Genomic DNA, 22,503 nt, shown 5'->3' with positions numbered 1-22,503 from the left:
GATGGATAGTAGCCACATGTACGGTACCCATAGGGTACCTATTTTTTCGTGTGTCTGGCTAAGTTTTGTCTGAACTCAAGTAATAATAGTAACATTCAAAATTACCCACACAGCTTGAACCACTGCATACAAATGGACTGTCAGAAATCCTACATCACGATTACATAGTCAAGTTTATTTGTATAGTGCTTTTAACAATAGACATTGTTGCAAAGCAGCTTTACAGAATGTGAACGACTTAAAATATGAGCTAATTTTATCCCTAATCTATCCCCAATGAGCAAACCTGTGGCGATGGTGGCAAGGAAAAACTCCCTCAGATGACATGAGAAAGAAACCTCTAGAGGAACCAGACTCAAAAGGGAACCCATCCTCATTTGGGTGATAACAGACAACATGACTATAACATTAACAGTTTTAACATGAAGTCAGTTTCGTTGATGTTATAAACTCTTCATTGATGGAAACTTGAGTGCAAAACTGTTCATGACAACTGCAGTCCGAAAGTTAGCAAGTCAACTGTCATCCTCAGCCATAAAAGCATTACTGTAAGTGTCCAGAGCATCTTCCAAGTGTGACTTTCAACTGTTCATATGGGGCCGTCCTCTACAGGAGTGATGTGATGAGACTCCAACCAGACGTAGGGCATCAGGATGGATCAGGCAGGTCCGAGGAGCAGAAGAGGTCAGGATCTCGATCTCAGCGACACATGCAAGAATAAGAGCGTACATGATCACAACATTGGCAAACGTACAGCCCAACAGAGCCCTATGTCAAAAAAGCATGGGTACAGTATGTTGATGCCAACCAGTAGCATGGAAGTCTTAATGGTCCAAATGTCTTAAGATGTACAGAATTAGGTTAGTGTCTCACTGGGCTGCGACAGCCTGTGACTAGTTGGAGACACAATTGCGATAAAATATGCGAATTAGCGACAATTTTCACTTGGAATCTCACTGAATTGATATTCACATATTTTATCGTAATTGTTGTGTCTCCAGCTAGTCGCAGGCTGTTGCAGCCCAGTGAAATACTGCCTGAAGAACTCGCACTTCCTGTCTCACAGAAACTGACTCGAGAAGGGTTCGCGACGGCTTTGCGACACCAGCGATGCGTTTGCGGCTATCTCATCTCATCTCATCTCATCTCATCTCATCTCATCTCATCTCAATATCTCTAGCCACTTTATCCTGTTCTACAAGGTCGCAGGCAAGCTGGAGCCCATCCCAGCTGACTACGGGCGAAAGGTGGGGTACACCCTGGACAAGTCGCCAGGTCATCACAGGGCTGACACATAGACACAGACAACCATTCACACTCACATTCACACCTACGGTCAATTTAGAGTCACCAGTTAACCTAACCTGCATGTCTTTGGACTGTGGGGGAAACCCATGGAAAACATGCAAACTCCACACAGAAAGGCCCTCGTCGGCCACAGGGCTCGAACCCGGACCTTCTTGCTGTGAGGCGACAGCACTAACCACTACGCCACCATGCCCATTTGCGTCTATTTTGAGAGAAATTTTGTCGCACTAATTTTTTGAACATGTTCAAAATTTCAGCGACGAAGGAGCGACACTTTGCGAGGAAATTGAGAAGCCCCGCGAATGTTTCAAGACACTTTCGAAACTCTCTCACGAATGATGATCGCAATTTGTCGCAGCCCAGTGAGACACGTGTTAACAGGGCATTTTCAAATTCGACATGTTCATTCTGTGAAGAATTCGGTATTATGATCCAATCGGCGTTCCATACTGTGGATGCAGGAAGGGAAATCGTTAAGTCTCTACGTACAAAGACATTCTGAACAGTTGTGTGCTTTTAACACTTTGGGTGTGATAGCCAGGTGTCCACAAACTTTTGGCCAAGTAATGTAATGTAGTGTATCTTCAGCAAGCTGTGATTGTACAGTGAGTATAATGTGTATTGTATTATCTATTATTATCTAATGGGCGGGTTTAAAAAGTTATTAACCAATCATAAAAATAAAAGCCGATAATCTGGGTTCTGATTCGTTCTCTGGCTTGACTACGTCATCGCATGTCAGTTCTAGTCACCCGATCTGTCAGGCAGAACTGCGGGGGAAGTTGCGCAAAAAGAAGAAAAAAAAAAAAAAACGAGGAAGGAATTTAACTCTTGTTTTCAGCTTTTCTCTTTAATTTGATCGTGAAGCGCCGCTGAAACACGCTTCTGCTGTTTTGTTTGGTTAAACTCGGAAAGCAGGTACTTCATGCGGTGAGCTCTTGTGTGTCTGTGGTGTCATTTGTTAGCTTCATCACGGAGCTTTTCGCTTTTTAACTAGCCGGTGGCTAGTTAGCCTTGTTAGCATTATTAGCATTGTTAGCATGTCGTCGCCTAAAAAATTCGAGGCCTGTCGCGTATTTTCTCGCCTTACGTCCAATTTAACTTTCCAGCGCATTAGCTGGCCTTTAGACGCAAGTGACTTAAATTTATTATGTATTTTTTTAGCAGCAAAAGTGATATCGTAGTTTGGAATATCGGCCATATTTCTCGTCAAGAAGCTTACGCAGCTAGCACTGATGCTAACTCGTATTTCCTACCTAGCCGAGGTTACACACTAGATATTCTCGGTTTGTTTGAAATCTATATTATAAATAATATAACGTGCAATACGTATGTATGTATGGATAATATTTTTTATTTTTTTTGTCGACTAGCTAGCTAGCATGCTAGTCAGTCTCTGTGATGATGACAGTCAAAACAAATGCCGCCCTGAGGAAAACAAGGGCGAGCTAACACCTTGGACTCTCCAGAATGGGACTAAACCTTCACCCATTATCTGTTTCGTCTTTATACATATATAAACTTTTAATTTATTATTATTAAAGCTACCTAATCACGTTATATTAATGAGGGACAGTCACAGCGCGCGTGTGCGTTTTATTGGTTACCTAATCTCATACCAGTGTTTCATCATAAACCTGCAACGAGTGATTTAACTAAAGTCCATGTGCTTTTACACCGTTATAAAAACCCAGGAAAGAGTGTAGTGGTGGTGTTTATAGCTAAATACGTGTATTTCCGTGTACTTTCAATAGCTGTTACGTCACAATGAAAACGTCATGCATGGTAGTTTGATATTTAATGTACCTAAAATTAAATAACTTGAGTAGTGTTGTTTAAATCTTCTCTAAAGCTAAAACTCAATACACTCCTCGAAGTCCCCAAATGGCGTCGTGAACTAATTTGCATATTAATTACGACGTCATGGTTATTTACATATCAGAATGTGGTATGTGAGGGAGGAGGATGGATTGAAGACACTAAGAATAGAGCAGATTACGACAGGAGTGTGTTCTTGGTATCGAAAATGATTGATTAACTTTCTATAAAGAAATTGTTGGGTTGTGGACCGGTGACCGATTCACAGAATGGTCATATATATATATATATATATATATATATATATATATATATATATATATATATATATATAAATAAAAATAATGAGTTTTGTCTAGAATGTAGACAAAATGAAGCTGTGGTAGTGAGCAATCAGGCGATAGACAAAGGACGTGGTTACGGATGGAATGAGTTGCTTTATTACTGTAAATGTTGTCATGAAGAGTTTAAAATGGAGAGTAAATAAATATATAGGTTGGACAAAGTGGTGGCTGGGCGCAGGGGGGCTGTGGCAACTGGTGGTTGATTTAGTGATTTGGGTATTGGGATAAATCAAGTGCAGGACAGTCACTCATGTCTCCTCAAAAAAGTTGCTAGATTTGCTGCAAGGGTCCCCCCCCCCCCCCCCCCCCCCGCCAATTTATTTTAAATAGTCACTAAAAGGTACTAACGTGTTGCTGAAGCAACCATCACATGCACCTGTAACTTTTTTTTTTTTTTTTTTGGGCTGTAGTGTTGCCAACTTAGCCAGCAAGTTTCTAAAGGGATCTAAAAGTCACCGAAACTAGCAACAGAGTCACGAAGTTGCCAAAACTGAACCCAAGTGAAGTATCTGGTGTGTGGAAGTTTGCAGACATTACGTATATCGTCACATTTTGGTCAGGCCGCGTTTTAATTTTACAAGGGTCATTTTCAAGCTGCAATTAATCAATAACGCATTGCTCAAGCAGTTTGATTATGGTTTCTCTAGGATTGATTGTTAGCAGGTACTTAATTACGCAATACCCAAAGTGTAGCAGGAATGCCTGATTATTAGGTAAGTCAGGTATGCACCTGATCCTGACCCAGTCGGTACTGATCCAACGATCCTTTTAGTCGCCAAGCTGAATGTGTGAGCGTTAGCTTTAGTGTACAGTAATCTAATATTTAACTAGGGGAAGGAGAGAAAACAACAGTCGGAGCGAATACAGGTTTGGACAGGTGTTCTGTGAGTAGCAATGAGTCATATACTTGTAATATTCTTTAAAAAGAGAGGTGATTAATGTATCACATCATGATTTATAAATTAAATTCTGCAGGAACAGAGGCACTTAAGTGCATCATGATGGAAGCAGCATTGTGAGACAAAATTCATGTCAATAAAAATGACTAGCGATCCTGTAAACATGTCGTGGTAAGTTATTGATCCTGTGACACCACTATGATGATGAAGTGCACTTTCCCCCCTACTCCTCCTTTTTTTCAGAGTTGAACAGTTCCAACTCAAGTCCATAACAGGAGACTGGTGACTAGGTCATGGCAGGAAGAGGCGGTGCTACAAGACCTAACGGGCTGAACGCAGCCGGCAACAAAATCTGTCAGTTCAAACTGGTGCTTTTGGGCGAGTCTGCAGTGGGCAAGTCCAGCCTGGTGTTGCGCTTCGTTAAAGGCCAGTTCCATGAATATCAGGAGAGCACGATAGGAGGTAAGAGCACTCCTACATGAGAAATGAGGAAGTAACACTTGGGTTTCGAGTCACTTTCGGAGGTAAAGCTCTCTCTGAAGCCTGTTCAGTTTCTCTCTCTGGCATGGCCATTTTCTCAGCCACTGTATCATGTGTGTGGTGTGTTTTTTGTATCATGAGTTTGCTCAACGTTTTTCCCGTTAGCCCCTGATTTTTGGGCACCCTGTATAACGTGACTTCATTAGGGTGCTCTCATGTCTCTCATACACAGCTTGTCATCCTTTTGATTTGGACCCTGTTGCTCTTTTTCTCGTCACCTTGGTCCACGCCATTTGAGCAAGTGAGAACGTGGCAGTCGCACTCGGGTACAAACAGATCAATCAACACAATCCACATGATGAATGAGATGGCCTCTCCAGTATCAAGAGAACTCGAGGGCTGTTTGATTGCACTGAAAGAGTGATTCGATTGTGAATTGACCCGACTACAGGAAGTGGATGTATTTAGGGTTGCGGGGTGGGGTTTTTTTTTTTTTTTTTTTGCGTGCGCGTATGCAACTTTGCTGAACTGAGCCAAAGTGCAGAGCAGCAGCAGTGTTGTGGAACGAAAGGTGCCCTGGATATTTGGACCGATGAGAGAATGAATGCTGAATATAATTTGCAAGTTGTTAAACTGGTTAATAATTGATTTGTAAGTATTATTGGCTCTTTTCGCCATGCTTGGGTGCCCTTTTTTTTTTTTTTTAATGTGCACTTGACTTGCCTTTTTTTCCATTGCTGTATTGCATTTCTGTGAGTGAATTCCGGGATGTTTTCAACTCTACATGTCCACCAACCAGCTTTTTTTTTTTTGGTTCCCCTCTCTCTGTTTTCCTGCTTTGTGGCTTGTGTAATTATGTACGCTGAAACTTTATCAAATCAAGTAACAGAAACTCCAGGTGTAAATGTGTGCCCCTAGGTAATATTGCAAGGTGGTATAAATATGATTATTCTATCCACATTCACTGGATATGAGCAGTCATGCTCTGATTGGCTACTCTACTACTAGGATATCAGCTCATATTCCATGAGTAGAGAGAAACAAAATGGCAGAGTTTGTTGCTGAATCAACCAAGGACGAAATAAAAACACTACTGGAAAACAAAACCCCCAAAAATACAAAAATGAGCAACAAAATATGGAAAAAGTATTCAATGGTAAGAACGTATCTTTTTTTAAAAGTTATTTTTCAAGAATTATAGCATTTTTCACAAATCATGACTGTCATTTTGCTCGTGTTTACGTTCTTCATCTTTAAGCATTAAAATTAGAATTTATTTTTTTTTTTTAAGACTGGTTCAAAGAAAATTACAGAACTAAAATATTAGAGGAAGAATTGAATAAATGTCTAAAGCAATTCTATACCTTGGCACGTCAGCAATATGGCACTTTCTACACAAAAAAAAAACAGGACTCAAGTCAATTCGTGCAGCCATTGATGGGGTTTTAAGAAGTCCGCCTGAGCAGAAGTGATTTTGTCGGACGTTTTGTGAAGTCTTTGATTGATCAAACTTGCGAAAAATAAAGATGCTCTGTGAATGTGGATGGAATGTTATTCCACTCAATCTCGTCGTGCATGGCTTATAGCCTACTGTCAGTTCATATACGATGCAATTTTGTGGTGTAACTGTTAAATATATACAGTAGGAGTCCAAATCCTGTGCAACAGTGTGGGTAATTCATTCTAACTATAGGGGTGTTCACACGGCACATATTTGCATTGATGCTGCACCGATGTATTTTGTTGCGATATATCTTAAACCGGTGTAAATTTTGCGCAGCGTTCACACGTCACAACCCTGCTTACTAGAGAGAAGCGTGTTAGCACCGGTGCAGCCCCACTTGCGGTCACACGGCAGTTTCTGCGACCGTGCAATAGTAGCAAAAACTTTATTACTATAATTTCCTTTGATAGTAATAAAGTTTTGATATCATTTCCTATCATTTGCGATAGTAATAATGCGGAAATTAAATATGCGCATGCGTGAAAATGTACTTCCTTTTCCCGGTTGTCATGGCATTACCAAGCGCCGGGAAAACAACGTGGATGAAGACACCAGTGTTGCCAGATACTGCTGATGTTTTCCATCCCAAAATATGTTCAAATCCGCCAAAATGCACTTAAAACTGCCCAATCTGGCAACACTGGAAGACACACAGTTCTGTTGTTGTTGATATTCGCCATTTTGGAAGCACAAAATACCAGGATGCAAATTATGCAATGCTCGTATGTAATCAACTCTCCTCACGCGTAGTGAGTCTACCCCTGTAGCGTTCAGATGTCCCATTTTATATCGGTGCTGCCCCGCAAACTAGCATTTACTCCGGAGTACATTTCTTAAACCACCTCCCGAGCAGGGTTAGATTTGCACCGGTTTAAGCAGCTTTCAGGGGCTACACCGGTATAACTTTGTACCGTGTGAACGCTCTACCAGGGCAGCCCCGGTGCTACACCGGAGTAAAAGTTGCCGTGTGAACACCCCTTATTATGGTTGTCTTTTTGCAGTCAATCAATATTGCATTAGAGGATTAGAAAATAGTGTGCTATTGTTTTATGCTGAAATTCCACTATAGTGTGACATGCTGTTTTACTGCCAGACAGGAAGTTCATGCTTGACCAGAGTTGTATAAGAAAATGTGATTCATCTTTCTTTGTACGTTTCCTTCATATGTGAAATGCATGTTCTGTCTAATTATGGATTACTAGGATTAGGATAAGTACCTGAAATACCATTTTATACTGTGTGTGAAGTCCAGCACCATCAAGTAAATATTTAAGCAGAGAATTTTGTGTGTGTGGCCTCGAGGTACTCCTATATATACACACTGGAAAAACAGCCACAGGAATCTGACTCCACCTGTTTTTTGTTTGTTTGTTTTGCTTGTCCCCTCCCCACCCCCAGCGGCTTTCCTGACTCAGACAGTATGTTTGGATGACACGACAGTGAAGTTTGAGATCTGGGACACAGCTGGTCAGGAACGTTACCACAGTTTGGCTCCGATGTATTACAGAGGAGCTCAGGCAGCCATCGTGGTGTACGACATCACAAATGAAGTGAGTTGGCGCTTGAAATGACCCAGAGGTTGCAGGGTTTTCCTCACACATTAGCACACTTGGCGTGTAATTGACTGGCTTGGAGCCAAAGTGCACTCATGAATGCACGAGTAATGGACAGTAATGCGGCATGATTGTTCAGGAAATGCTGTCTTATGTCTTTCTGTGTGGTGTTTTTTTGTTTCAGGAATCATTTGCACGTGCAAAAAATTGGGTTAAAGAGCTTCAGAGGCAAGCCAGTCCTAATATTGTCATAGCTCTGGCTGGAAACAAAGCAGATCTTGCCAACAAGAGAGCACTGGACTTCCAGGTTTGAGCTTTTTCTCTTCTCCCGTAAAGGATGTACGTTCATTCATTCACATGCTTTTTTTTTTTTTTTGGCTTCCTCAATCAAGTCCAAAGCAAATCATGATCTGGACTTTTAAAAAAAAAAAAAAGCTTGTCTTGTATCATGCCGACATACCAGCATTTTAAACAGCTGTCGTACAAGTTATGTTTTGCTTCCACATATGACTCATCACATTATTAACTCCCTATCATTACATGACTGGTGCTATGGTTCCGCTTGGGTTTTCTTTTCTTTTCACACTGTTCTAATTAAACATATTGGTCTAATTGTGAGAGGGAACATGAGCCTCTGGCTAGGTGCAGTGTCATTATGTTTGAAAGGACTGTAGTATCCGGATCTGATTAACATTTGAAAGGATCTACATTCGAGCCAAAAGTATATTATGTATATTGTAAATGACTGTGGCGAATCGTTACTATTAGAGCTGGGACTTGAGCTCAGACAAAACTTTAGCTAGACACCAAAAAAGCAACAGGGGGTCATTCCATGCCAAATCAACAAGAGGTTGTGCTCGACTACCTCAGATTTCAATGAAATTTGGAGGGCTCAGAGATACTATTAAAAGAAGTTAATCCCCAAAACTTGAGCTTCCTATCACCAATAGTTTCAGTGATACAGGCATTTGAATTTTTTTGATTTGTTTTTTGCTCAAAACGTACATATTTCAAAGTGCAATATAATTTTTATTATGCAAGATAAACCTAAAATTTTGCACAGAGAGACTCAATGTCTTGTACTACAAGCTTCAACTTAGAATTTCAATGGTCATTGTATATTAGATGATTTTAACAAGGAAATTTAAAAAGACAAATTTGCATTTTTAACTCCTTCTGGAAGCTTGCCTGTGGCAGTAATGCTTAAACTAAGAATGTTATTCAAATCTACACAGAAATATCTACCAATTTCAGTTTTACCAAGTCTCCACTTCCTAGTTTGTCTGTAATAGGGTTTTGAAATTTGCCGATTTCTCAAACATGCCATTTTCAGTAGCAAGAAATCCAATGTGGGATAGCAGTTAGGAACTTGTAAATTTTTTTTTTCAGTAATCCCCAAGACCCATATTTTATATTTCCAAATTTGTGTTCTGTGTCTCTCAAGTATTTTTAAACTCCAGGGGTTTAAAAAATCCATTTTCACCAAATTCGAGTTTTTGATATATTTTCATATAACTGATATTTGAGGGTTAATAAATGCTTCAGTAAGGCTCAAGTAGGTTAGGAGACATGTTTCTTCGTCAATTTTAAATAAAATTTCAATTAATGCTCAGTATTAATTATTTGTAAGTTGATTTTAATCTAACACTGTGTAACATTAGCAATCAATGACCAGCTATTGTGTACCAGTCAACAGCCAGCCTTATCAATATCAACACAGCACAATAGGTGACCTTTGATACCAGAACAGGTGGCTCATATCTTATAGTTTTAGTCTGTAAACTGCATACTTGTTCAGATAACATTATATTGCTTGGATTATATTAAATACATTGTAATACAGAGCACTGAGAAAATTTACCAGTTATTAACTGAATGTGTTTCTTTGCAAGGATTGGATATTTTGAATAGTTGACTAGGGAATTTAATTGTAGTTGCTTTCAATTTGAGATCAGTATAAATGAGTTTGTTCTTAGACATCTAGAAATGGCTGAACTTCCTCCCGTTCTATAGGAACTGGACTAAAGAAAGATTCTGACTGCCATAAACTAAGGGCGTATTCAGACCAGGATAGTTCAATAGTTCACTTGCTTTGGTCCAAACCAAATGTGTGTGTTTTTTTTTTTTTTTTTTTTTTCCCCCAATTTTGGTGCGGTTCGCTTTCACGCTGTACATTTTAGTAAGCGGACCAAAATCTGTCAACAAAGCCACGCGCCCTGAGGTCGTTCAGCTATTGGTCAGAGACGGCACGCGCACAAAGCGTTAAGTTCAAAAGTAGTCATGGAGGCTTTCTGTGGTGTTATTCTTTTTAATGTCATCAAAGCTATATGTTTTTTCCAGTTTTTACTGTTTTCACAATTGTGCGATTACTATGCTGTTGTACAAGTAATTTATCGACGACGACAAAGGGCAAGGCAGCTACGGAGGATAGCGCTGATGAGCGCACATCATGTTGTGACAGTTCTGGCTCTTCATGCAATAGATGAATTTCTTTTTTGCGTCGCTAGTACCGCCACTTTTTGAAAGAATGTCCCTGATTTTAATGTAGGTCTGACGGAGTTTCTTCACTTTTAGCCGACATTGTTCTGGGGAGCGCGTGAACCCCTTCTCCATTTTCTCACTGAATACAGCAAACACGTCAGCATTTTTGTGTGTTCTCTCCAAAAGCTCAGATATGTGGACATCTGCCCATATATCCACAAGGGTGCGCATTTCTTCCTCGGCCCACGTTTGCCCCCTACTCATTTTTTGTACTCTCCTACCACTGGTGACTGAACGACCCTTGACAACCGAAACAGTGTTTGCACTTTGCGGTGGAGTGTCAAGACTGTTTCCCATAATGCTCGACAAACGACGGAAGCTCCCGAGGTACAAAAAAGCAAAACTGTCAGATTAGGTCCGGTCTGTTTTCACACCTCCAAAAGATCTGCACCAGGGTTCCTTTGGTCCGGACCGAGTCTGACCTTGCAGCTCGGTCTCGGTCCGCTTGTTTGGTCCGGACCGGAGTTCGGTGGTTTGTATTCAGACCAACCCAAAAGGTCCGGACCAAGGGAAATTTTGGTCGTTTGGTCCGGACCAAACAACGTAGGTGTGAATACGCCCTAACATACAACAGAAGTTGTAAGTTAAGTGATTTATATGAAAAATGACTGACTTCTTCTTTAGTTTTTTATTTATATATATATATATATATATATCTGTGTGCACAATTATTAGGCAAGTGAGTACTCTGACCCTACCATTATTTCTATGCATGTTTTCCAACCGCAAGCTAGATACACTTGAATGCTAATTGGATTTAAGCATTCTCAGGTGGTATTTATTTGTGTAATGAGGGAGGGTGTGACCTAAAGTCATTAATACCCTATATTAAGGTGTGCATAATTATTAGGCAGCTTCTTTATCTCAGGCAAAATGGGCCAAAAAAGAGATTTAACAGACACTGAAAAGACAAAAATTGTAAAATGCCTATCAGAGGGATGCAGCACTCTTGAAATAGCTAAGCTATAGAAATGTGAGCACAGAACAATCAAACGTTTTGTTGCAAATAGTCAACAGGGTCGCAAAAAATGTGTGGAGAAGAAAAGACACAAATTAACTGCAAAAGACTTGAGAAGGATTAAACATGAAGCTACCAGGAACCCATTATCCTCCAGTGCCACAATATTCTAGAACTGCAACCGACCTGGAGTGTCCAGAAGGACAAGGTGTTCGGTACTCAGAGACATGGCCAAGGTAAGGAAGGCTGAAACACGACCACCACTAAACAAGACTCACAAGTTGAAATGTCAAGATTGGGCCAAGAAATATCTGAAGACAGATTTTCCAAAGGTTTTATGGACGGATGAAATGACAGTGACTCTGGATAGACCAGATGGATGGGCCCATAGCTGGATAACTAATGGACACAGGGCACTTTGACTCAGACACCAGCAAGGTGGTGGAGGGGTAATGGCATGGGCTGCTATTATTAAGGATGAGCTAGTTTGACCATTTCAGGTTGAAGATGGACTTAACATCAACTTCCAAACCTACTGCCAGTTTCTAAAAGATACATTCTTCAAGCAGTGGTATGGGAAGAAGTCTGCATCATTCAAGAAGGCCATGATTGTTATGCAGAACAATGCACCATCACATGCACCCAAGTACTCCACTGCTTGGCGAGCCCACAAAGGCCTTAAAGATGACAAAGTAATGACATGGCCCCCTTCCTCACCTGACTTAAACCCTATTGAGTACTTGTGGCCCCTTCTTAAGCATGAGATTTACAGCGAGGGAAGACAATACACCACTCTGAATAGCATTTGGGAGGCCATGGTTGCTCCTGCACAAAAAGTTGATCGTCAACAAATCAAAAAACTAACAGACTGGATGGAAGGCTCATGGCAGTTATTGAAAAGAAGGGTGGCTATATTGGTCACTGAATATTTTTGAAATGCTAGAAGTGTTTATTTGTTAATTCTGAGTTGTTTATTTGTTACACTGAAAATTAAAATAAACAAGTGAGATGGGAAACTTTAAGCTTTTCATTTAGTTGCATAATAATTCTGCACACTAAATGTTGCCTAATAATTCTGCACACTTATATATTCCCCTGAGAAGGCCTAAACTCCCCTTTCCTTTGTTAATCATTCTGGTTTTAGGTTTATTAACAATTTGGATTGACTGAGAGCACTGTATTTGTTCAATGATAAAATTAATAATCAGGAATACAACTTGCCTAATAATTGTGCACACAGTGTGTGTATATATATATATATATATATATATATATATATATATATATATATATATATATATATATATATATATATATAAAATCTGAAATGTTCATATATTATTTAGCTTATTTTAAAATAATATTTTTAAAACCATATTTCTGTGACATGAACACAAGTAAAATGTTTCCTTATCTATACAAATCATTTAGTTGTATTTATCAGTCCTTAATCATCAATAAAATGGAAATATCAAATTCGAATTTGGAAAAAATGGATTTTTTTAAACATCTGTAGCTCAGAAATACTTGAGAGACACAGAACAAAAATTTGGAAATATAAAATATGGGTCTAGGAGATTACTGAAAAAAGTTTACAAGTTCCTAACTGCTATCCCACATTGGAATCCATGCTACTGAAAACGGCATGTTTTAGAAATCGGTGAATTTCAAAACCCTATTACAGACAAACTAGGAATAGTAGAGACTTGGTAAAACTGAAATTGGTAGATATTTCTGTGTAGATTTGAATAACATTCTTAGTTTAAGCATTACTGCCACAGGCAAGCTTCCAGAATGAATTAAAAATGCAAATTTCTTTTTAATTTCCTTGTTAAAAATCACCATCTAATATACAATGACCATTGAAATTCTAAGTTGAAGCTTGTAGTACAAGACATTGAGAGTGTCTGCGCAAAATTTTAGGTTTCTATCTTGCATAATAAAGATTATATTACACTTTGAAATATGTATGTTTTGAGCAAAATGCAAAAAAATCGAAAAATTCAAATGCCTGTATCTCTGAAACCGTTGGAGATGGGAAGCTCAAATTTTTGGGGATTAACTTCTTTTAATAGTATCTCTGAGCCCTCCAAATTTCATTGAAATCTGAGATGGTCGAGCATAAATTTGTCAGATATATTTGTTGATTTGGCATGGAATGACCCCAGGGCAAATGATTTTGCATGGGATTAGCGGCAGGCTGCCAGGTCACTCCATTGTGTGGAGTTGTTGATTTTAAAAGTAACTCCATAAATTACACAGGGAAATGAATACTTAAGTTTGAGTGAAAAATACTGTAGCGAGTGTGTAGCGTGGAAGAAGTGTCTGGAGACAGAAATCTTAGTTTCTCAGTCGTTAGCCTGTGCTGCTTGCTGTTCAATAGCACTGGCTTGACTGCTTTTATTAGCATTCGCTAACACAACTGATGAACGCTACACCGGCTAGGAAGTGACTTAATTGCTGCGCTGACGCCGCCGATTTGTGGTTAAGCTCTCGTCGGCCTTCGAGAAGGCCGAGGGTGATTAAATTTTTGGTCCCGCTCACTATAAATCAAAATCTGATTGGTTAATTAATCTGTCACTCACACTGGATAAGAGCATCTGCTAAATGCCTGTAATGTAATGCAGTGGCGAACTGTTATTCTTAGAGCTAGGACTTGAGCTCAGCCAAAACTTGGCCAGACACACCAAAAAGGCAAAGGATTTTGCAAGGGATTAGCGTCAGGGTGTCGGGTAACTCCGTTGTGTGTAGTTGTTGATGTTGATTTTTAAAAGTAACTTGCAGTGAAGAAAAAATACTGTAGCGAGTTTGTAGTGTGGAAGAAGAGTCTGGAGACAGAAATCTTGGGCTACATCCACAAGACAACGGCAACGAGTTTTTTATTTTTATTTTTATTTATTTATTTTTTTTAAATATCGCATCCACATGGGCAACGGATCAGTAAAATTTCAGGTCCATATGGCAATGCAACGCTTGCTGAAAACGATGCAATACACATGCCACACCACTACGTACACTGTAAGACGGTCCCATCGGAGACACCAGAACAATAGAAGTAGTAGACGCATGCGCATAAACCCCTTCTGTAGCATTAGCCACACAAAGTTTTGATTATTAATCAGTAGCGTAAAACGAAAGACACGGAAATAGGAATGAATGGGGGTAGATGGAAGCCGGTACGCCAACATTCTGATATCCTCCAGAATTCTTTAATGGTCCGGAATAAATTGAATGCTACACGTTGATGGATTACTTTGTTCTTCTACGCCCTTTTTGAAGAATGTATTGTCGGACTTAAGCCAACATCTGAAGAGGTGAGATCGCTCCTTTTTTTTTTTTTTTTCTTTCCCCCCTGTTTGCTGGCGGGATTGTTTTTGGAAAGCACACGGGCAGTGCGCGGTTTGGTACTGCTTCCGCAGTGTTTGGACTAAAGACTCTGCCCTGAAGGCTATTTTCTCTCTCTCTCTCTCTCTCTCTCACTTTGCACCATTACACAATATTCACAGTGAAAAATATTTTGTAAGCGTGTTTCATGAACCAAGTTATAGGATTTGTTGACAACTCGCATCGAGTTCATTACACTTCTACCCGGCGTGAAGCACTGACAGTCATGTGGTTGTGACATCATCGTAAACAAATCCGTTCTACTCATCCATGCGACTTCGCAAGGGCGCCGTTGCCAGATTTTTTTCACTCTGGAACCCGTTCTCAAAAGATTTTCGTTTTGGGGCACCCAAAACACCGGTGCCGTGTGGACGCCAGGCCGAAACGATAAACAATTTTATCAGATTCACGTCAATCTGTTGCCATGTGGACAGGGCCTTAGTTTCTCGGTTGTTAGCCTGTGCTACTTGCTCTCAATAGCACTGGCTTGACTGCTTTATTAGCATTCACTAACACCACTGATGAACGCTACACCAGCTGGAAGGTGACGCCACTGCGGTGCTGATGATGCCAACTTGTTCACGGAGGGCGATTAAACTTTTGATCCCTCCCACTGTAAATCAAAATCTGATTTGGTTAATTCATCGGTCACCTCCTACATAAACATACACTGCCATGGCCCTCTGTTCCAGCAATGAAGTCCTAACCAATGAGTGAGTCAGCTCTAAACTCTTCTCAGTCTGGAGACAACAAACAAACAAATCTCACTGGATAACTTTATATTAATGTTTTCAGGATAGTAACCCTTTCATTTCTGAAGCAAATTTGATTAGAAAATGAGGCTGAATTAGAAGAGAATAATTTATAATGAAATTATGAAAAATTAAATATAACACTTGAAATGCTGATCTGTTTGGGTCTTCTCTAAACACCCCTGATGGTTCCTCTCTGGTAAATGATATGGATGTACAGGATATTAAAGATCAGTTTGTAGTATGATTTTGTGTCTGCTTGCAGGATGCAGAGTCTTATGCAGATGACAACAGTTTGCTTTTCATGGAAACCTCAGCGAAGACGTCGATGAACGTGAATGAGATTTTTATGGCTATCGGTATGTATTTGCAGGGATTTATCAGACGTGTGCCATCAAATGAGGAATGAAACACTTGAAGGGTGGGGGGCGGGGCTGGGCCGTTGTCGGAAATTTAATTGAGGACATGGTGGTGTGACGTGGCCTGACCTGAGCTGGAGTTGTAGTTACAAAGCCCAAAGTTGACTGTTTCAGTAACAGCATCCTGAAGTGTTTGATTCCTCTTACACCACATCAGTTTGCTAATGATTAGGTTTTTTTTTAAAATATATATCTTGTAGAATGATGTCATACTTTAATCCATTTATAGTTGCTTTTTTGGTTGAACTTAAGAGCCATTCCAAGCTAACCTACACATCATAGTCATTTTTTCAAATCTGCACCATGCCAAACCCAGACGTAGTTAACAATAGGGGCCAACTTTCCTTTCCAGCCAGCAGCCTTGAGGAAGCCAAAAGCCTAGCTCTGAACAGGCCAGAAATCAAAACTGTTCATCTGAAGTAGTCACAAGCATATTTAACCCGTAGAAGTGACCTTATGTGCACTTTGAATAAAGACATTTTATCTTGCATACAAACCGAAGGATCTGCAGCTGATAACATTTTGGAAAACTTTGTTCACCAAGTTGAACTAAGGACCACTTTATTCTGTGCATTATGTGGGAGTTTAAAAATAAATAATAATAAATAGATACAACTTTTGCACTTTGTTTCATACTGGTGGAGGTACTCGTCACAGAAGTCATATTTTTTTGGTCACGGAAGTCACAGACTTCCAGTGCTCTCCAAGGTCAGCAATTTACTAATTTATGATGGCTTGCTTAATTTAGGAATCTCTAGACTTCCCCCTGGTATACTGTGTGAGACAAATGGTACATCTCTCCCAGAAGGCTACGAACTGGATAAAACATTTCTTCAGTCAATATTTTTGAGGATGTAGCTGTCATGGAAGTCACATTTTCCTCCTTTTTTTTTTTTTTTGTATGTAAATGTAGTTAGAAATGAAAAAAATGTTGGCTATACTAAGGAGCTGTATAATGTCCATGAAATAAATGCATAACATTTTAAATTTGTTCTGGAATTTATGGGCCATAGATTGACTTCAACCAAATTTGAGTAGCTTTCGTCACGGAAGTCACCTTGGAATGGCTGCCAAGACCAAAAAAAACCAACCCACAGCTCATTCTCATGTTACCGAGGAACTAGAAGATACAAACCTCCTCTGTTTTGAAAGACATGAAGCACATTTCCACCGATGTTCTATGTACTTTGCAAATTGATATGAGGAGGTGCATTCAGGCTACAAGCATCCTCTAATTGCAAGCTCCAACGCCGTATCAAACAAACATCAGACAAACACGTCCAATTTACGATAAGAAGTTGCATATGGTGAAATTGTTTAAATTTTAGCATGTGCAGTACTGTAGAAAAGTCTTAGGCACGTGTAAAGAAACTCCGTAGACCAAAAATGGCTTAAAAATGAAATTGTTTCAACATAAAGAAAAAAAATGCAGTAAGCCATAATAAATGAAACGAACGTTAATATTTGATGTGAGACGAATCTTTGCTTTAATAAAAAAAAAAAAAAAAAAGGTCTGAGTTCCAGTAAGTGCAGTTTTATAAGGAAATGAGCTGTAGGTTTTACTGAGCATCTTGCAGAACCAGCGACAGTTCTGGACACTTTGACTGTCACACTCTCTTAATTTTGCACCAAAACCCAGCAGCCTTCATGTTTTCTTTTTTTAATCTGGAAAGTGCTCTGTTATGGAATATGCTGCTCTGATACAAACATTTTGTTCTGTAACATTTAATTTTGCGCTGGAGAAAACACGTTTGGAAGTGGAGTTTTTTTTTTTTTTTAAACTTAATCGAGAATCAGAATCAAATTTATTGCCAAGTGCCTTGTCACATACAAGGAATTTGCTTTGGTGATTGGTGCTTGAACAGTTAAGATAGAAGAATTAACAAAGACAAAAGTAGCTATACTGTATACATAGCAATGTTGTTGAGTCACTAAACCTTGAGTCCGAGTCCCCAGTGTTCAAGTCTGAGTCGTTAAAGAAAATTTCAAGTCAAGTCTGAGAACAAGACCCCATCTGCACCATTTGACAGTTGCTGTTGCTGCCTTTATGTGAAACCGTCTCTGCTACTGTGTTGGACTAATGTTACTGCGCAACTGCACTGCATTTTTATGGCCCTTTTCCACTACCTTTTTTCAGCTCACTTCAGTCCGACACGGCTCGCGTTTCGACTACCTCAGAGCAGCACGACTCAGCTCGCTTCAGCCCTACTCAGCACCCAAAACTCGCACTGTTTTGGAGTAGGGCTGAAGCGAGCCAAACCGAGCCGAGTGAGGCTAGGGGTGTGAGCAGACACTCCCCTGTGCACTGATTGGTGAGGAGGCGTGTCCTCACATGCCCACACATGCCCCGCGAGCACGCTGGGATCTGTCAACACCGTAAACCCGGAAGAAGAATTATTAAAAGAATTTCTGAAGCCTTATGCGCCTCGCCTCATCTATACGCTCTTGCCAGTATCTGTTGGCGTTGTCGGTGACAACAAGCCACAGCACCAAGACCAGCAACACTAACGACTCTATGTCCTCCATGTTTATTGTTTACTATCTGGGTCGTGAGACTACCGCTTAAAAGATCACTGATGTCACTGTTTGCGCCGCCTAACGACATCACGTGACGTCCACCCACTTTCGCTAACTCCACCCAGTGTGTCCACCCACTTCCAGCCAGCACGGTTCAGTGCAGTTGTAGTCGAAATGCAACTCCAACAGCCCCACTCAGCTCGACTCAGCCCAACTCAGCATGGCACGGCTCAGCCTGACTCAGCCGCGTTGGTAGTGGAAAAGCGGCATTTGTTAACAGGCTACAGATGAAAAGCTTGTTCATTGCTCTGCAGGCAGGCCCCGCCCACCATCAACAGAGCAATGAACATAGCGTGACACTTCCTTCTCTGGGTGGAGTCTCACCAAACGACGATTGAAGTTCGAGGTTGTCCTTGTCATCTCCTCGCTAGTTCTTCTACGTATGGAACACATAGCAGTGCCCGTGGGTGGGTGGGTGTGTGGTTTTTTTTTTTTTTTTTTTTTTTAAATTAATCCCCCCCACTGCACGAGAAGTCTGTATGAGCAAAGCGGACAATCCTAGGGGCGTTCTCTCCAGGCATTTTCGCGTCATTAACGTTAGTTTTGTTCCTGAACATGACGTATGAACAGGTGAATTCATGCAAGAGAATGCACAATTAGTATAAAAATTAATATAAATATCTTGTACCAGATTATGGCATGTTACCCCCCCAAAAAAAGTCCTTGTCTCCAATTTACAAGTTCAAATGCAGTTAATGCACGAGTCTGAGTTATCAGTGCTCAAATCACGAGTCCTGGACTCGAGTATTACAAGCTGTACGGTCTGTCCCGGAATGTGCAAATAATGTAGAAGTCCTAGAATAGAAATCTAGAACACAGTTTGTATGTGGGGGTGGGAATAGGGTGTCAAGACTGTTTGCACAGTACTGTGTGTGTGTGTGTGTGTAATGTATTGTATTATTGATTTTATATCTTTCCTTCCACCCCTAATTGCAGCAAAGAAGCTCCCCAAGAGCGACTCCCTGGGGGCTGGAACAAACACAGGCCGAAATCGAGGAGTGGACCTGGCAGAGACAGCGCAGCCTGCCAAAGGGCCGTGCTGCAGCAACTAACCACCAAACACGCACATTCTCACCTCCCAACTAACTCTGCATCACTTCTGGACATGGGGCGCATCCTTCCAAACCTCGCTCCCTGGAACTGCTAAAGACTCTGTATAGCTCTGTTTCTAATACCTTTTTTTTTTTAAAGCAAATATAAGTACTTCAGTATAATGGATGCATGTATCACTACAAAGCCTAAATACACATTTTTAACTTAACACGGGGAAGTTACCTAGGTTGAATGTGTGTGTGTGTGTGTGTGTGTGTGTGAGTGAGAGAGAGGATGTATAGTGTAGTATTCGGGATGAGGATGCACAGTAATGTTCTGAACAGGTTGGTGGTTGTTGGATGCTTGTAGTTGCAGCTAAGTCGAGCTGTACATGCAGCTTTCAGTGTGTTCGAGTGCCATAATGGGGGAGTTTAAGAAATCAATCAACCAACTGTGGAGGTTTTGACCAAGAACAACTCTATCTTAAAGAAAGATGCTACCTAAATGATCACCATTTCTATGTGTAAATGATGTAGAGACGCTGTTTTTTGCACGTGTTGATTGTTAATCTAGTAAAATGATTCCCTTGTTTGGAAAAAAAAAAAAATTGGATTCTTAATATTGATCGTTTTGGTGTCTAAGTGCAGTTCCTCAATGGGAAGTAACCGTTCCCACCCATCTTGCTCACTTTCAGTTGAATTTCAACTCCGATTGTCAGTCACTTAATAGAATCGGAGGACGAAATCAAACCTCTGCTTATCCACGTGATTTTGTTGTGTAGCTATCTGAGAATGATGATTTAATTCTACCTATGTGTTCCTCCTTGAGTCTGAGAATACACTGTCCTTTGTCTCTTCTTGGAGATTATTATTAAAGTATTGGTGGCATACAGCCTCAGTGAATCTGTTACCGTTCTGGGCAGACGGACCGGTCTGATTGTCGGACCTAATTTGACCAATGGCTGTGTCTTTTGAGTGAAACAATTAAACAGAGGATGGCGAGGACGTTCTGTCCCGCTGTATGGACTACTGTTGATTAAGTTACACGTTGGCGTTATATACGTTAACACTAAAGAACAGTAGATACAATCTTCCATTCCCTCAGTCTCTTTGGTAAACATCACAAATAATTCTTCATACTAGCGCATGGCTGATGCATTATCGTGTAGTCCTGCTACAAAAAACTAAAGCTTTGAAAACTTTTTATTGACTCATCTCTGGAATATATTCCGGTCAGTGAAGGCGTTAGAGCCCAGTGGTAGAAAAATATCAACGTGTCAAGGTAGAAATCCAGTATATCTTGCTATCTCCATCTTAAATACTACTATATGAGCTGTTTGCCATGATGGACTGTATGTATGCACTCTTCTTTATTGTACAGTTCCCTTTAAGAGTTTTTGCTTTTCACAAATTGGCCAAATAATGTTTTTGATGGGTTTTTTGTTTGTTTGTTCTCTCCTTCCCCCCCTCGCTCTCCTTTATATGTAGTGTTATTAACAAATCAACTTGACATTTAACCCATGGTCTGTCTAGTGCTTCTTTTGAGATGCGACGTTTTTGTTTTGGGTCTTTTTTTTTTTTTTTCCTATTGAGATACTATCAAATTGCACAAATTGAGTTGTATTTTTAAATAAGTCATTATGAAATGATGCCTGCCTGGTGTCTCTGCAGTGTGATCAAGCTGAAATGGACCACACTGGGCTTGATTTAGTGGTGCTGCTTAATTGCCGAAGGTGGCTGAGGTAATTAATTAGTAGCCATCCGAGAGCCGAAAAGAAACGAGTGATGTAACAGCATTAACACTGAGGGACTGACTTTTTTTTTTTTTTTTAAATGTCCAGGTACTAGTTAATATTTCCAATAAAGGGGGTGAATTGTATACAGTTTGTGTTTGTGGATATTTAATTCAGATCACGTTATCCTTCACTTTGTGGTTATTTGAAGTAAAACTGGACAATGTTGTTCTTGATCCAACAGCCATATCTGCTGATGCGAGATCTTAATCGATGCCCTTTGCAAGGTCACAGTCTTCTGTCCTTCAGAATAACCTGGCTTGAGCTTTTTCTGTCACGTTCTGCACACCCTTTCTTATTCTGCCTGGTCTAGAGATCTTGTGAGATCTTTCAACAAGTTTGTGGTTCTTTCCACCTCTTGTTAAGAGAGCTTCTCATAGGCTTCTGAAGGCAAGGCTATGGAGGGATGGGTTCTCACTTGGAGATGCTGTTGTAGGGCATGATGTTCATAGGTCACTGGAGGTCATGCTCTGGAGGGATGGGTTCTCACTTGAAGATACTGTTGTTTGGGTACAGGAATCACGGACCACTGGAGGCCAGATTCTGATGGTATGATTTCTCACTTGGAGACGCTATTGTAGGGGAGAGGGATCACAGGCCACCTAAGGTCAGGCTCTGGTGGGATAGATTCTCATTTGGAGATGTTCTAGAGCACAGGGACCACAGGCCATTGATGGAGGCGAGGCTCTGGAGGGACGGATTCTTATTTGGAAATATTACAGAACACGGCCCACAGAGCCTGGCCTCCAGTGGCCTGGAGGGATGGATTCTCACTTTGAGATACTGTTCTAGGACATGCAGAGCATGACTCAGTCTGGTCTCCATCAGCTCATTGGAAAAAACTAAAGCTCAAGCTGCCACCTGGTGTCCTCTCCAATGTCCTCCAAGTTCTTGGTGTTCTCTGTTATGATTGTGGAAAACCATGCTTATTTAAGCAAGGAACTCTAGCTCGCTTGGCTCTTTGGATAGTAAAAGACCGGGCAGCTGTTCCAGCTGAACAGGAACATCTCCACTTATGGTTTCTGTAGCAGTCCTGCCAGGAAATATAGAAATTATTTTAAAGAAGCTGAACCTTTTCTTTCCCCTTTGCGGTTCTCAGTCTTGACCAAGGCATTTTCCATTTCAACTTTTTTTTCACTTCT

The 22,503-nt window shown here is 40.5% G+C and overlaps 1 protein-coding gene across 2 annotated transcripts; it reads left to right on the top strand.

Moving 5' to 3' along the window:
- Positions 1-2,053: 2,053 nt before the first annotated feature.
- rab5ab (RAB5A, member RAS oncogene family, b) lies at positions 2,054-21,447 on the top strand. Of its 2 annotated transcripts, none has more exons than XM_060900354.1 (6): positions 2,054-2,226; positions 4,613-4,831; positions 7,752-7,903; positions 8,091-8,213; positions 15,807-15,900; positions 19,474-21,447. In XM_060900354.1, exons 2-6 carry the CDS (start codon positions 4,663-4,665, stop codon positions 19,587-19,589), a joined length of 654 nt encoding a protein of 217 aa, XP_060756337.1. In that variant the 5' UTR covers positions 2,054-2,226; positions 4,613-4,662; the 3' UTR covers positions 19,590-21,447. The 2 variants fall into 2 exon arrangements, with proteins under 2 accessions (XP_060756337.1, XP_060756336.1); XM_060900353.1 differs by having other exon boundaries at positions 2,054-2,238.
- Positions 21,448-22,503: the final 1,056 nt, after the last annotated feature.

The sequence above is a fragment of the Neoarius graeffei genome, chromosome 19, assembly GCF_027579695.1.
Source record: "Neoarius graeffei isolate fNeoGra1 chromosome 19, fNeoGra1.pri, whole genome shotgun sequence".
In the NCBI taxonomy this organism is placed as follows: domain Eukaryota; kingdom Metazoa; phylum Chordata; class Actinopteri; order Siluriformes; family Ariidae; genus Neoarius; species Neoarius graeffei.
Note: the sequence above shows the minus strand (reverse complement) of the source record. Positions and strands in the feature narration are given on the sequence as shown.